Here is a 17,372-nt window from a genome sequence, read left to right on the forward strand (position 1 = left end):
CCAACATGGAATCCCAGGATAATCTTTTTGAACGCATTTTATGGAATTAGCAAATAAACCCAGTACATGTAGTTCCAACAGTAGTGCATTACTTAGCTGAAGTGAAATATGCACAGCTAGATCACGTTCAAGCACTCACAGGCAATAACCACCACCAAATCGCTACCAGTTTATAAGATTCTCAGACTGTAAAAATGTACCTCAATCTCAAATACTAAAAATATGAAAAAGTCACAGAACTGATAAAAGTACCAGGCTTTAACTTGAAAACTCCTTGAAACTTGTTTAAAAAAAAAAAAGTCACCCTCTTTATTTTGATCTTTACCCTCCTTACACTCAAGCTTCACACAACCACAACAGTGCAGAGGCATTTAAAAGCACAGCTAACCCCAATGCTCATTCTTTTAGATTTTTCTGAGGGAAAATGTTGCAAAGGGCAGAATACAGATATTGTATTTTAATGGAACTCCTATCTGTCTTGTTTTATTAGGAAGTACGTATAATATATGTACTAAGTTAAACGGTCAACTAAACCCTCTGACTTCCAGACTCCAGAGACAGACTCCTAACAGGTGTCTCAGCATTTGATCATCACACGGTGATCTAATTCTGAGATGTTACTGTTACCTCTCCTGCAGGACAGGAATGTAGGAAGTCTGCTGTTTGTGTAATAGAAAGCTTCGGAAAAAATTACATTTGTAGGGGCACCTGGGTGGCTCTGTCAGTTAAGCGTACCAACTTTTGGTTTCAGCTCAGGTCATGATGTCAGGGTTATGAGATGGAGCCCTGAGTTGAGTTGGGCTCTGCGCTTAGCAGGGAGCCTGTGTGAGATTCTCTTCCTCTGCCCTTTCACCCACTTGCGTGCATGCACTCTCTAAAATAAATATTGTAATTAAAGATGAAAGGTCTCTTAGAAATATAATCAATATTGCTGATTACCCAGTGTAGAAAATTCACTATTAGTAGTTAACTTTCCCAGAGTCTCAAAACCAGTTAAATCTCTTAAGACTAAGTATCACTGTACTGATCCCCAATCCTGAGCCCCTCCTATACTAACATACTATACTCTCCTCGAAGTCCAAGAAAAATGTACATATAAATACAATAGCAAAAAGTTAGCTGGTGTGGGGGTGGGGTTTGGAAACATTCAGAAAAAAAGTAGTTTCTAAGCTCGTCTGTGATCTACAGATAAGCAGTAATACTAAAACAAAAGTACTACTGAGTAAATATTAAATATTAATATTTACTAGAATATTAAAACATAAGTACTATACTACTTTCTTTGTCCTCTGAAATGACTGCAGCGGATGCTCTTAGTCAGCCAAACTTTTTCTAACCTGATTTAATTGACCCCCAATCCTCAGATGGCCTTTTTAAAAAAGATTTATCTGAGAGAAAGCACACGTGTGCAGAGGCACATACAAGAGCCAGACAGGCAGAGTCAAGAGAATCTCAAGCAGACTCCACACTGAGTGAACCTGGAGCCGGAGCTGGGCTTGTTCTCACAACCCTGAGATCATAACCTGAGCAGAAACCAAGAGTTGGAGGCTTAACCAACTGAGCCACCCAGGTGCCCATTACCTTTTAAATCAAGGAAACAGAGCCAGACTTTCCAAGTACATCTGGATCTTCTATATAAAGAGAGATCTTTTAAAAAAAACCTCACCCAGGGGTACCTGAGTGGCTCAGTGGGTTAAAGCCTCTGCCTTCAGCTCAGGTCATGATCCCAGGGTCCTGGAATCAAGTCCTGCATCGGGCTCTCTGCATCATCAGGCTCTCTGTTCGGCACGGAGCCCGTTTCCCTTCCTCTCTGCCTACTTGTGATCTCTGTCCATCAAAAAACAACAACAACAACAACAACAAAAACCCTCAACCCAGTAGCGGATGGAAGTCACATAAAAGCGTCCCCCCAAAACAAGTATGCAGGTACATCCTTTTCCTATCTTACTTTAACACCGAGTAATGCTCTCTTTTAAGTATGTACCAAAACTGATTTCTGCCATCCAACATCTTTCTCAGGAGTCACCTCAAAATTCTAATCCTGTCTCCATTAGTATATCTTATTTAACATATGAAAAACATACTTTTTTTTTTTTTTAAACTACAGTTTGTTAGGCCTTGAGAGTTTTGGGACAATTCTTTGCTGTGTGTCACCACAATCATCGATTCCTTTATGGCATGCTTTCATTTACGAGACTTCAGGCACTGTTTTCTGTTGTTATATTATTACACAGTAAATTTTTCTTTCTATGAGTGCTGTAAGTTTTGATAAAATTACAAGTGTGCCAGCATCAACATACACAGCTGATTTTAGGAACACTGAACTTTTCTTAAAGTACATTAAGAGGCTCCAAAGTACCGACATGTTCACTGGCAAAAAACAAGAAGGGATGAGGCTGTGGATTAAAACCCAAGTTCAGGGGCACCTGGGTGGCTCAGTGGGTTAAAGCCTCTGCCTGAATTCAGCTCGGGTCATGATCCCAGGGTCTTGAGATGGAGCCCCACATCTGGCTCTCTGCTCCGCGGAGAGCCTGCTTCCTCCTCTCTCTCAGCCTGCCTCTCTGCCTACTTGTGATCTCTGTCAGATAAATAAATAAAATCTTTAAAAAAAAACAAAAACCCAAGTTCAAAAGGTCAAATGTCAAAATAATGAAGACCAATCAACCGACCTGGCCTATTTCAAGAACAGAGGGGAAGCTGGGAGCAAGACCACACACCTATCCTTCCCCCAGGTTTCCTTCCCCCTCTGGGTTTGTCCCTCCATCGAGACTCCTCTGACCTGTTGTCACTGTTGTTTATTTATGCTATGGAGAGGCAAACAGAAAGGTCCTACACTTCTCCTAATTAAGCCACTATCAGATTTACCGGCAACTTTGGCAGAGTATTTGAGGTGATTTTCTTTCTTTATATTTAGAGTGACTTGATTCTGATTCTTTCTGTTGTTTTGTATGGAACAGCACTTTATCTGTGTATTAACAGAACTGTTCCCCTGTATCCTTTACGGCTTTTCCTTGTTTTTGTTTCCTTTTTAAATTATGCATGAATTTTATGTGTATGTGAAATTAAGGTCCTTATTAACCCTGAGAAAAAAGAAAAGCCACCCGATGATTTGCTATACTACTAGATAAATGAAGCCCTCTGATTTAAAAAGAAAATGCAACCAAACACAAAGCACAGAAAAAGGCAGAACCTTTACTGCTGATCCTATAAAGGCCATAGCCATCTTCAATTTTACTACCTTCCTCTCAGTACTAATGGAATATTTAACCACAGTAAGGCATCAGTCACAGAAAAGTAGGGTGTCACAATAATAAAACTTTGATCACCTAATTTTGAAGTTTCAACAATAGACTAATAATTGAAAACTGAATAGGAGAGTCAAACTCTACCTCTGACTGGATACGCTAGTATTCAGTGTTCTTCAGTTCTGAAACAAAAACTTGCTTAAGTAGTCATCTGTACTACCACCTGTGAACCAGTTAAAAATATAAAACTTGGGTCTCACTCCTGACCCGCTTAATGAGAAATTTTGAAGAGGAGTCATAACAATCTGTTCGAACAAGCTTTCCTGAGTCTGATGCTTGCTAAAGTCTGAGATGCAGTAGTCTAAATCAAGTTATACAGAGGCAGATTAAATAGATGCCTAAAGCAGCAAAAGATCCCTGAAGATTAAGTCAGAAACAGTTTATATTTTCAACCATGACTGCTTAATTAATAAAATAAACAAAAAAAAATTCAGTGTGCTGAGTAGTATGAACTTATCTTGAGAATTTCTTTTTTGCAATGGGCACATGCAAATGGCATAACACAACTATAAGCCAAATGCCAACCCTGACCCTGACCAATAACACCAATTCCAACATGAAAAAAGTATTATAAAACACTACAGACTACGAAGGTATTATTTAGTTTTCTGTTTATATTTATAATTTTTTGAAAAATTTCTCAATTTGTCTGGTTCAAAGAAAATAGATACATAGGTGAAAGTTTCCCAAAATGTACACCAGAAATTTTTAACAAACTCTGTATAAGATTATTCAGAACTTTAGTGGATGTCAAAAACTAATGCACAACTGTGCCTACATGGGGAAACAATCCCCAATAACTTAGTGTTACATTCTCTGGTGTAGGAATGTGTTAAGAGAGACACAGAGTGTGAACCTACTTAAATCCCTACCTCAAACCTTTTATCTCCTTAAAAAAATTTCAAATAGATCAAAGATGTGTAAAACAAAAATACTACAACACATGGATTCAAATAATTGTTCAATAACTGAATACATCTTCAATTAATTCAAAACACCTATATAAAATTCAAGTTTCTACATGGCATAAAGTGTGATAAACAAAGCAAAGAAACATGGCAAAGTGAATAAAAATTGGAACTTAAATCCTGAAGGCCAATTTTGTTAAGAAAATTGCAGCTGATATCCAGAATGCTAATTCTGTTAAGAGCTCCTACAATCAATATAAAAAAAGCCAACTAACCACAGAAAGATGGACAAACACCAAGTTTCATTAATCCTGTAATACTGTACATTTTTTTCAAATTTACCTTCTCTGGGATTGGGATGCATTTTAAAATAGCACCTTATAAATAACTGGCAAGCAGGTAGCAATACTTCAGGAAAAATGAGAAAAGCACTACTCTAAGCTCAAAAAGAAACACAAATGGCTCATAAATAACACGTAAAAAGCTCAATTTCATACAAAAGAAATGCAAATTAAAACCTAATATTTCATTTTTCACTTAAAATAATGACAAAGAAAAAAAAAAGTTCCACAATACAATGCTGGCAAGGATACAGAAACAAACATTCATTTGCTCATTCCTTACTGGTCAGAGTAGATAAATCTCTATGAAAGGCAATCTGGGAATATAATAAAATTCAAACATAACCCTGTAACTCAACCAATTTCATTTGTAGGGAATTCATTTCGGGCATATATGTGTCAATGTGTGAAAAAATGTGTGTACCAGGTTTTGTTAGGAGGGTACTAAGGGCAGCACATGTTTTTCTTTTTAATATTTTATTTATTTGAGAGAGAGAGAAAGCACAAGCAGGGGGAGGGAGAGAAGGAAAGAGAAAATGAGAAGCAGAATCCCCACTGAACAGGGCTCAAATCCCAGGACCTGGACGGACAACCAGAGCAGACGGCAGACATTCAACTGACTGAGTCACCCAGGTACCCAAGCAAGTGTTTTTAATAGCAAAACTACAAACCTTGAGTGCCCATCAATAGAATAAAACAAACTATACAGTCATTAGAAAGAGTAAGGCAACTTTATATTTACTGTTCTAGAACAATACAAGTGAAATCAGCACCTATCAGTAGATGGGGTACCTGGCTAGCTCAGTAGGTATTTGAGTATGCAACTCTTGATCTCAGGGTTGTGAGTTTGATTCCGACGATGGGTGTAGAAATTACTTTAAAAGCAGCCCTATCAGTAGAATACTTTTTGAATGACAACAGTAAAAGAAACAGAAATGACAAAGCTAAAACAGCTTGCACTTACCAAGAACTTCATTAGAAGAAAACTATATATAGTATACTGACTTTATAAAATACAGCTCTTTTCACTACTATAAATAGTGAAGCCTGAACACCCACACCCTACCATGCGTTAAAATGCCAACATTATGAAATGGTCAATTACCAACTTTTAAACATGCTCACAGGGATTTCTATTATAGTTATTCAGTAGGTACCAAGAGTCCTCAAATTACCTTCCTCCAATACTTTCTTCCAGTATCAGTTATTTCTATGCCATAAGCATAAAAATAAAGAACTATCATCAAAGAACACCTAATTGTGTACAAAAACAAAAAAACCCCACATAAGTCAGTTAAAAATGAAGTCATTTACCTCTTGTAGGTGATCTGGCTATTTCTGGATTCATCACTAACTTAATGTCTTCAGTGTCTATAATGCTAGCATTGTATTTCTCAATTTATATAGTTCTACGAAGTTACGTCAAAAAAAAAAACAAACCTTTAGAAACCTGATCATGTGAACACGGCAGTTTTAAAAAATAAGGTATTGGTTGTTCAATAAGATCACCTAAAGGACAGTTTATCTATAATCCCCTAGCACAATCCAAGTTTAGATTACTGTAGAACTTTAACATCTATTTATATAACCAGTCAAGAGAAGAGTAGACTACTTCCTTCTTTGGGTATAAACAGGTCACTTAACTTGCTACAGTAAATTGATTCAATTTATTAAATGATACCCTATTTCCAGAGAATAACTATGCTCTTGCCTAAGATTCAAAACAATTTATATTATCATCTTCCATAACTGACATGTGATGCCACAGAAACACTAGCAGAGGTATTCCATTATGTGTATTCCTTTCAAAGATACTATCTTTGCAAGGCTTAATTTTTGATAGTTGCTCTAACAAAAAGCAAATATAAGGCAAATATCAGTGTAGAACAGTAAATAAAGGCGGCAGTGTCCAACTCAACTCCATAGTTTAAGAAACTGACATCACACTAGTAGATAATGGTGCTTTAAGAATGAAACAAAAATATTTTGATTCCAGGCACCTGGTTGGCTCAGTGGGTTAAGCCTCTCCCTTTGGCTCAGGTCATGATCTCAGGGTCTTGGGATGGAGTTCCACAACCCGCTCTCTGCTCGGCAGGGAGCCTGCTTCCTCCCCTCTCTCTCTCTGCCTGCCTCTCTGCCTACTTGTGATCTCTCTCTGTCAAATAAATAAATAAAATCTTTAAAAAAATATATTTTGATGGGCACCTGGGTGGCTCAATGGGTCAAGCTGCTGCCTTAAGCTCAGGTCATAATCTCAGGGTCCTGGGATCGAGTCCCGCATTGATTGGGCCCCCTGCTTAGCAGGGTGCCTGCTTCCCTCTCTCTCTCTCTCTCTCTCTCTCTGCCTCTCCGTCTACTTGTGATCTCCTTCTGTCGGATAAATAAATAAAATCTTAAAAAAAAAAAGTTTTGATTCCAGTGTATGTGTGGTATTTGTTTAAAGGCTACTAAGCTGTTAGGACATAAATACTTAACTAAGTTTTTAGGACCAAACCAATAAATAAATGAAATTCTGAGTCATTTCTTCAGGCGTTAGGGTACCCTGAAAAATCACTGAGACATTAAGCATGTGAACTTAAGGTAGTTTAGGAACTTCTACTCTACCTAAAACCTAGCTAAGTTAATCTATCTAAGTCCATCCACCCTTCTCAGCTCAGATGAAATACCTTCTCCTTTGTGAAATCATCTATATAATTCATGTGACTAAAACTACATTTTTTTTTTTAAGATTTTATGTATTTATTTGACAGAGAGAAATCACAAGTAGATGGAGAGGCAGGCAGAGAGAGAGAGAGGGAAGCAGGCTCCCTGCTGAGCAGAGAGCCCGATGCCGGACTCGATCCCAGGATCCTGAGATCATGACCTGAGCCGAAAGCAGCAGCTTAACCCATTGAGCCACCCAGGCGCCCCCTAAAACCACATTCTTAATTGCCTCACAGCTTAAGTCCCCAACCAAGTCAGAGAAGAACTAGTGACACTAACACAGTTCGTTTGTGTACTTAATATTCCTTTCATTTGTAAAGGGATAAGCAAACATTTATATAGGGTCAAGTTCAACTTGATATATTTAAACAACACTAATCTTACTAGAATCACAACAAAGAACAAACTACAAGATGTAAACAGTCACATGGAAAGGTACGACACAATATTTTGAACAATTTGGAATCTACAGTGTTCCAATGCGTTTCTAATACCAAAAAATGGACAAAAAGAAAGCAAACAGAAAACCGCAAACCCCACTTATATATAACCTATACAGACAGCCTCATACTTCTGAGATCAGCATTCAAAGCATACAGCTTTATCTGGGCAAACAGCTAAAATATATTGGTATGGTTCAGTCAGCTATGTATCAAGCAAAAGAAATACCTAAGAAATTAAAAATAGGCAAATTACCTTTTCAAAATAGACTGTCCATTCCTCAATAAAATTCACAGAAAGCTAGTATAAATGCATAGGTTTTATTTAACATTTTGTAAGATGTTAAACACTATAAACAAAGAGTTTTCTAGAACTAAACCCTTGCAAGTACTTAAGTATAAACACAAAGACCAAATGCAATATATGCATACCTTTAGGAAATCAAGTTAGCTTTTTATGAACAAAAAAAAAAATCAAAGAATTCTAACTCTAAGGTGACAATGATGAGTTTTCAGCCTGACAGAAAATGCTTAAGTGGTAAATAACCATACTTGTTCTTTATCACTACCCCTTTCTAAAGATTTAGTAAAACTACCTTATCTAACCCCAGTGCTATACCTGATTTAGAACAAAGCCTACTCTACAACGTATGTTCAATAAATTAGTTTATAATTAATGTTTATGTAATTAATGGTCTTTAAAGTACCAGGCCTATTTCCATGGCTTACCTCCAGCCCTAAGAGTATTTGGATTCATTCATTCATTTCATAGTGACAAGTAATACCCAAGTTTTAATTCAAGTTAAAACCCCCAAATTGTAATTCAAGTGCTGTATTAAAAAGAACTTTATTAAGCTGTTTTTATGTCTCTTTTTAATTAACTAGGTTAACTGCTTAATAAGATCCAATAATTTCTCAAACTGGAAATCTACCACCCCTAACAGCAGCAGCAGTGTAGAAATGTTGACTTAGCACTTGCTGGGCGACAGGAATTACTCTAAAGGCTGTACACAAATTAACTTATTTTATCTCAGAACCACCATATGAGATAGTTATTATCAGCTCTATCTTCTGAAAAAGCAATAAGCACAGGGAGGCTAATTAACATTGCCAAGATCGCAGCTAATAAGTAGCAAAGCTAGGACACAACTCCAGCCCCGTAATCTTTGTCTGTGGCTTAGGATGTATTTCCCTTTGATTCTCTTCTCAGCTCATCTACTTTTTAATAAGGCTGCCTTATTGGAAACCCACTGTGGAATCTCTAAATAGTCCTTATTCAGTTGGTGCTTCTAACTCAAGCCCCAAAGAATCTGCTATGAGAAGCTGCTACAACAATGTCTGGTAAATTCTCCCCAGTGTCAACCTTAAAGGTCCTGTACCAGCCAACTCCTTATTGTAGCAGTGTTTGTACTGGAATCTCATATTTATTAAAAATTTTTAGATTTTCTTCCATCTTCTCATCTAGACTGCCTTTTGGAAATTAAAAAAATGTGGAAAGTCTCTGACTCGTATTATGGAGATTAGCACTTCTTTGGCTGGTTAGTTCAAAACTTTTCTTCCTCAAACTTTACAAGGGGTTTATCACACCTTGAGACCCAAAGTTCTGTTCATTTCTCCTTTATCACCTGATTATAGATTTAAACTATATCCTGTCCTTAAGTTTTCTAGATTTTTCCAGCAGCTTGTCCTGAAGCTATATATACCATAAACAACTCAGGATGGTGGTCTTACAAAACATGCATCCTTGAAGGAAAGAGCTACACCACCTTCACTCCATAAACATTACCCCAGATTAATTCCTTAGCCTTTGACCCATCCCAAAATTGAAATGAATCTGACGCCCAAAACCAAAAGATTCAGAATAGAAACCAAATTATAAATTATATACACCAAATCACCCTATCATCATGCTGTCTCTACCAAGAAATCAAGGAAAATGCCTTTTCATGAAAACCAATCAGTTTTTCACATTTATGTTGAAGATTAACCCACAATCTACAGTGTAGTGACAAATTTCACACTCTCCTGTTGCCTTTTCCAAATCAGGTTTTTTTTTTCTTCTTGAAGTTCCATGCACAAGGCAAGTATACAGATATAGACACAAACTCTGTTTCCCAAAGCGTTTATACTCCAACCAGGCAAAAGAAAGAAACCAATCTTTAATTATTCATACTATCCATAAACCAGTCCTATATCATCTCAAGTGATGAGGCATGGAAATACTGACTTACACAAATCATTTGGATACTTGAAAAAATACACAAACTGCAGTATCTTCTCAAGTAAACTCTTTCCCCCCCTTCAGAAAAAAAGGTTTTAAAAATGTTGCTCGATGGGCACCTGGGTGGCTCAGTCAGTTAAGTGTCTGCCTTCAGCTCAGGTCATGATCCTAGTGTCCTGGGTTCGAGCCCTGCATCAGGCTCCCTGATCAGCGGAGTCTGCTTCTCCCTCTCCCTCCGCCCCTCCCCTGATCAATAAATAAAATCTTAAAAAAAAAAAAAAAAAAAAAATGCTGTTCCGTCTGCCAAGAAAGCTCTGCTCCCTGTACCCCCAAACCCTGGCAAACCATTATTCAACTTAGGCTTTTATTCCATCTTCTCTTGTCCCGTCTAAACTGAATTTCCAAATCATGCCTTCATACAAACACTGGTATTCTCTTTCAGAAGCCTAATCACAATGTGAAATTGCACTTACTTTATGGGGACAAGAACCAGATCAGCTTTTTAGTATCTAGCTGGCACTGTCCAACACAGAGAAAGCACTCAATTAACTAACTTTACGACTAACTAAACATTACTTATGTAAATCACTGGGTTCACTCAATATCAAAATACCTCAGAATTCTGCAGCTTAGGGGAGAAGATACAAAAAGAAAATAATTAATTAGGTACAAAATTACCAACGTCAAATATTATGTCTCCCTGAAGGTTCAAGACTATCATACTGTTTTATTCCATAAAAAAATTATCAGCTCCCTCAAAATAAACGAAGAACAGATTTCTTAAAATTTGTCGGAACTCCAAAGTGCTTCTTAAAATCCCCTGCAAGAGTATCATCTCTTCTTCCTTAAAGTGAATTAAGAGATTTTTCACTGACCAATCACAAACTTGGCAACATCTTCCACTGACAGATGTGCTCTTCTTTAGCGAATTTACTTGGGGTTTTTTGGATTTTTTTCTTTTTTTCATAATTTCCAAGCCAAAATGGCAAAAGGAAAGTTGAGAATACTGTAAAAGGAATACTTCAGAAAAGTGATGGGAGCAGGCAAAAATCACAACAAATGAAATTTAAAAATGATTTACAGCTGTGGCAGTTTGAAAACCTAACTTGTCTACTGGGACTGGACAGACAGACTTTTAAGACTAGTCTGATAGAGGGGCGCCTGGGTGGCTCAGAGGGTTGGGCCTCTGCCTTCGGCTCGGGTCATGATCTCAGGGTCCTGGGATCGAGCCCCACGTCGGGCTCTCTGCTCAGCGGGGAGCCTGCTTCCCACTCTCTCTCTGCCTGCCTCTCTGCCTACTTGTGATCTCTGTCTGTTAAATAAATTAAAAAAAAAAAAAAAAGACTAGTCTGATAGAGAGTGTACTAATTTACACTAGATCCAATTCTCTGAAAACAGTACAATAATAGATCTAGAATCTAGAATTTATGGGTATGTGTCCCAAACACCAGAAAAAGTACCTTTGGGCCCTTAATATGAATAGAGATGATTTAAAGATATACTACTTTAACTAAAGTACTCTCAAACAAATTTAATTTAGTAAAAAACTATTTGTTTACTGTCAACAATGAAATCAAAGAGTATGATTGAATTCTGAGTCCCTCAGACAGAACTTTCAGAAGTTAGTCCTCTTTACCATTCTTAGTGAAAATTAAAAGCCTTTTTTTGGGCAGAATAATGGATTCCTAGGCATTTTTATAACCACACCTGACCCCTAAACAACACAGGTATGAACAACACATATCTACTCATACAGATTTTTTTTTCAATAAATATAGTACAGGACTATAGATTATTTTCTTGTGATTTTTCCCTTACCTTGCTGTAAGAATATGGTAGATAATACATAAATAACATACAAAATATATGTTAACTGTTTGTTATTGGTGAAGTGAGCTATTAGTAGGTAATTTGTAGGGGAGTCAAGTTAGACACTGATTTCTGCAGGGGGTGGGAAGAGCTATTGCTCTAACCCCCTTTGTGGCTCAAAGGTCAACTGTGTTTAAGAATAGCTGAAGGAGGAGACTGACTGGTGGCTGTCTTAGGTATTCACTCTTCCTAGCTAATTATGTAACTGATCCTCCTTAAGTTTAAGTTCTAGCTGTTTTTAGTATCTGGGGTTCTCAAGACATGAGATGATAGAGGACTATACCAAATACATTTACAGATTCATACTACACTCCATTTGAAGTATTCCTACTATCAAAACTATCACACATTCCATACAATTAAATAGGATTTAATTTTAGTATCACTTAAAGACAGTATTAGGTAAGCTTCTAGCTCTTCAGACTCTAGAAGATAACCCAGTAAGCTAGCTCTGTCCAGAATTAGGTGGGCTTTTTTGTTTAAAGTTTAGTTATAGCCTCTGGGAACCATTTCACATAAGAAAACATCCCAATGCCAAAAATATGTTCATTTTGATCTATCGAATCTATTTATATGTTACTTCTCATTCCCTATTAACTGAACCAAGATCTTTCACAAGCATACATTTTTCGAAAGCCTACCACTTCCTAACACTAACACACACACACACACACACACACACACACACACACTCTAACCCAGTATTACATGTAACTTTCCTTGCCCAATTCCAAATTCCATTTTCCCTGCTCAAATGTGGCTTGCCAAGAAATATTCAATACTTAGTGAATCAAATGTCAAAATAATTATTTCTCCTCAAGGTGAGTAAAATCTGCCCTTTATTGTCCTCAAGTCCTTGACATTACCTGCATATTAAATTAGTATGAAATCTTACGTTATGATTTTATATAACTCCTTCATTGGTTATATCATAATTACAAGTGAACAATAATGAGATTATCACTAAACTAAAAAGATGTACTCAGGGGCACCTGCATGGCTCAGTCGTTAAGCATCTGCCTTCAGCTCAGGTCATGATCCCAGGGTCCTGGCATTAAGCCCTGTATCAGGTTCCCTGCTCAGCAAGAAGCCTGCTTCTTCCTCTCCCACTCCCTCTGCTTGTGTTCCCTCTCTCACTGTCTCTCATTCTGTCAAATAAATAAAATCTTAAAAAAAAAAAATTAAAAAAAAGACATACTCAATGAAACTTAAGATATAAACCAAAAACATGCCTTAAAGTCAAAGACAAGCTGATTTAATAGACAACTGTCCAGTTGCTATTAAAAACAACAGTGCTACTTTAACCTGAAGTTCCAATAATTATCAAAGAAACTAGAAAAAACTGACATGAAACTTTAAAAGTGATTGGATGTTTTAAGGAAATTTTTAAAGTTATGAATATCATAGCTATATAAGAAACCATCTTTGACCTATGTACACTGAAATATTTAGAAATGAAAGTATATAATATCTAACATTTGCTTAAAATTATATGGGACAGGGAAAAGTTGGGATTTGGATGAAACAGGACAGCCCAAGGTTGAAGATGCTGGATAAACAGGTGGGAGTTCATTATACTATCATACTTCTGCATTCATTTCAAAATTTCTGTAATACATTATTTCCCTCATAAGACTATATATTCCTGCCACCAATGACTCATTTCACTGCCCATGTAACATTTTGTTCCAAAATTGTCTTTTAAAAAACCTCAGGGAGAATACATCGTGACAAAGAAATCATTTTTAAAAAATGATTTAAATGTCACATATATACAGAATAAACGGAAGCAACAAAAGGGGAAGATTTTCAAAAGAAGTACCATCAGGCAGTATCTCACAACTTATGCAGAATACAGTATAAGAAGAAAAAAATTAGGACAGTTATAAAGAAAATACTAGAAGGAAGCTCAACAGGGTAGTCAATTGTGCACCACAGCAATAAAAGAAAAGGTAAAGGACTTTGGGGAGACTCCAAGAGTATATTACACAACAAAAGATTCCTCCTTTTAGCTCATAACATATGTACAGTAATAGCTGTATAATTAACATTAAAAGCACCAAATAATTTCTATCCCATCCCACACATCATTCTTTCTAGAAATAACTATCTTTCACTAAGATGTATCACTTTTCTACCACATTTAAATGCTGTAACATTTCACCCAAGATATAGCACCGAATAACTAAAATCTGACCTTTGAAGCTCACTGTCTACTGAACAACTATATAAGAAAGAAATTGCTAGTAAGAAATTGCTAGTAAGAAATCTTTCTTTGATCAAAGAAAATTTTGAACAAAATCAATTTTTGTTCAAAGAAAAATTTCTTTGAACAGCTGCATATATTGCTGGTAAAAAAGAATCCATCTTAAAAAGTCATTTATTAAGTCTAAGAAGGTCTTCTCTGGACTATTCTAAATTTGGATGATTTTGAGACTCCCCTAACAAAGCCCTCTATCTAGTGGCAGAAAACTAAAAGTAGAGAAACAAAGTATGCATTTTCGAAGACAGTACTTACTTAAGAATGGTTTTTGCACTGCTGCAGTCTTCAAATCGGATGGAGTAACCAACTTCCTGGCCCAACATTACATCCATTTCATCAGCAACTCTCTGGGCCACACTCATTGCAGCAACTCTCCTGGGTTGGGTACAGGCAACTCCTCTCTTGGGTCCTGGTAATGATCGCATGTACTCCACACACCACTGTGGAATCTATCAAATAATTTCAAACTTAAATCAATTCTACTCTGCCTGCACATCAGGCATATTCAACATATATTTTATTGCATTCCAATAATTTAAAGCAAAAATCAATTAGGCACACCAAGTATTAGGGCTCTAACTTAGAGCATGAGCCCTCCAAGCCAAGGGGTCATACACTGATGACATAATACTCCAGAGCAGACTAGGTCCACTGAAGCTGTGCTAAATACGCTCTACAGCATCAACTGTTAGATCATTAAACGTTTCTCTTTATACTGGAAAAAACCCAACTTATAAAAAATTCTACTTTTTAACAAATGTGAGTTTCCACAAATTTTCTCAGAAATTATTAAATTCTTATACAATCTGATTACAAAATGCAGATGAAAATGGAAATCACAACCCTTGTGGTTATAAAGCTATGTCTTTTAAGTCAATTCAAATTTGGTTTGTAAACCAGCAGAATCAAACCCCTATTCTTCTGCTTTTGGGAGAAGCAGGCACAATGGAACGCCTTAGGTGCCATCTTAAAAGTCAATTTCAGTAACTGTCAATCTCAAACTCGATGGCACCTACTAAAGCAAGAAAAAACACCAAGCACAAGTTGGTTGGCTTCCATGACGACAGCGCATTTCTCCCTTGTTCCATTATCAACAGAAGCTAACAGAACCTCTAATTTCTTGGCTCTTCACTCACTTACCTAGGTAAGAACCATGGCAAAAATCTAAGTAATCACTATATTAAATGGGAATCCACTGCATTAAAGTCATGATGGGCCTCCATCAAAGCATCCAAAAGCTTGTCAAACTCAAATGCCGCAGAAAATGCAGGTGGGGGTGGTTTTGGTAAAGGATTACAAACACACTTGAAGAATATTGGTTGTCGTACCATTGCCACATTTTAGTTAGGTTACTTCTACAATTTGGGGATAACTGTTTTCACTTACAAATATCTAAAAGGGGAGAAGGGTGACTATATCACTTCTCTAAGAACTTAACAATGCATATCTTTAAAGGACTTAAAATGAACAGAAATAAATACTATCCTAAAAGAGAAGGGTCTCTCTAGGTCTATAAATCCACAAACCAAAGTTTAAGTGGTTTTCCAGCTAAGTTTTATATATTTATCTTCATTTCTGCAAGCCTTTTGCAAAGGCAAAATGCACTTTATAAGACCAAACAAAATGAAATTCAAACAAACATTTACCATTCAGCTAAAACTATTTAAAACCATTTGGAATTCTCAAGGCAAGAATGTTCAAAGCTTTTAAAATTCACTCCAGTGAAATGGGTAACTTGCTTCCACTTTAAAATTAAGATACAAACATTTTTGGCCAATTCAGCAGTTTTTGAACCCTGATCTCGGGACTTCTTTTTACTCTTAAAACAATCAAGGATGCCAAATAACTAACAGACTTTACTATATGAGGAAATTAAAACTGAAAAACTTTTAGAGTATTTATTAATTCTTAACAATAAAAACCTATCCTATACTACCAAAAACATTTTCTATGAAAAATAATTACATCTTCCAAACCAAAAAAGAGAAGAAAGAAAAAATTAGCAGAAAAAATACATTGTTTTGCATTTTTGCATATCTCTAATGTCTGGCTTAATAGAAGACTGCTGAATTCTCTTATCGGTTTCAATTTTGAATATATTGCACTATTTTTGTTTTGTTGGAAGTATATAAAGAAAATCCCAGGACCTCTGAGTTTCAGGAACCTTCCAGGTTTCCCAGACAATATTTGGAAAACGGCGCAGGCAATGCATCTATTCACATTTCTAAGAACATTATCCTGATTGGTCTTATTTACTCTCCTGACTTCTAGTATTACCTGTAATACACTGACAATCCTAACTATGTTTTCCATCCTAACCTAGTGGTCATTTCCACTTGAGGAATGAATATTTTACTGGTATCCCAAATTCAACAAGTTCAAAACCGAAACTATTTCACACCTTCCTCCTATACTTACTAATCCCTCCTATGTCCCAACAGTAATATTAACATTCTAACTCCAATCTACTCTTTATTCTCCATTCTACTACCTTATAAGGAGTCAAATTTTTGTTATGACTTCCTACATAGTCTGTTGTCAACATTCTCACTAGACAGGACATTTCTGTAAAAATCCCTACTGAAAAGCTCTGATGGCTCCCCGATCTATAGCACGATACACTGAGGCTTAGCCTGCTGTTCCAGTCCCACCTGCCCCATCTCCCTCTTTATACACACCCTATATACTGGCCAGAAAATACAAAGTTTTCTCTTCTCTGAACTTGTGCCTCCGTTCACCCTGAACTGGCTTTAGTTTCTTACACATGGATAATAGTATGAACACACCAAGTTGCAATGTAAAATGACTTTTACTGTGAGTCTCAGTCAAAAGTTAGAGTCAATACTTTAGATTCTGTTTGGAGGGTCTCATTTTCTGACAGGCATAAAAAGATAACCAAAAGGGCTTGCTCTTAATGATTTTGAGTAAAAAACTTTAATAGGAGCATGCCAAAAAAACACTTGGGTGAAATTCACTAAGCTGTTCAGCTTCCCTCTGAACTACCCAAATGGCCTGCGATTTTAAGTACACAAAACAAACAACAAAAACCACTATAAATATTCATCGAAATAATCACAAACCTCTCATTTTGATATCACTTGACCTTCCACATTAACTGCTACTAAAGAAACTCATCTCTGAAACAAAGTTAACCACGTAAGACCATAGAACAGGAAAATGAAATAAATATAACTTTGGCTATTAAACAAAGAGACAAAGCTTTAAATACTGAGCCCACCTAAATCTACTATGTAACCACAGGCAACTCACTAAACCTCTAAGATTCTTACCAATCTCAGGCTCATTTTGCTCATCTGGAAAA

General features: G+C 36.5%; 1 protein-coding gene across 1 annotated transcript in view; it reads right to left on the bottom strand.

The window, feature by feature from the left end:
• DHX15 (DEAH-box helicase 15) overlaps window positions 1–17,372 on the bottom strand; it is a 57,553-nt gene that overhangs the window by 31,144 nt on the left and 9,037 nt on the right. Inside the window, exon 3 of the mRNA XM_059381802.1 lies at window positions 14,306–14,499. Within this exon, the coding sequence (XP_059237785.1) occupies window positions 14,306–14,499 (194 nt within the window). The remainder of the gene's footprint in view (window positions 1–14,305; window positions 14,500–17,372) is intronic.

The sequence above is a fragment of the Mustela nigripes genome, chromosome 1 (genome assembly GCF_022355385.1).
Source record: "Mustela nigripes isolate SB6536 chromosome 1, MUSNIG.SB6536, whole genome shotgun sequence".
In the NCBI taxonomy this organism is placed as follows: Eukaryota; Metazoa; Chordata; class Mammalia; order Carnivora; family Mustelidae; genus Mustela; species Mustela nigripes.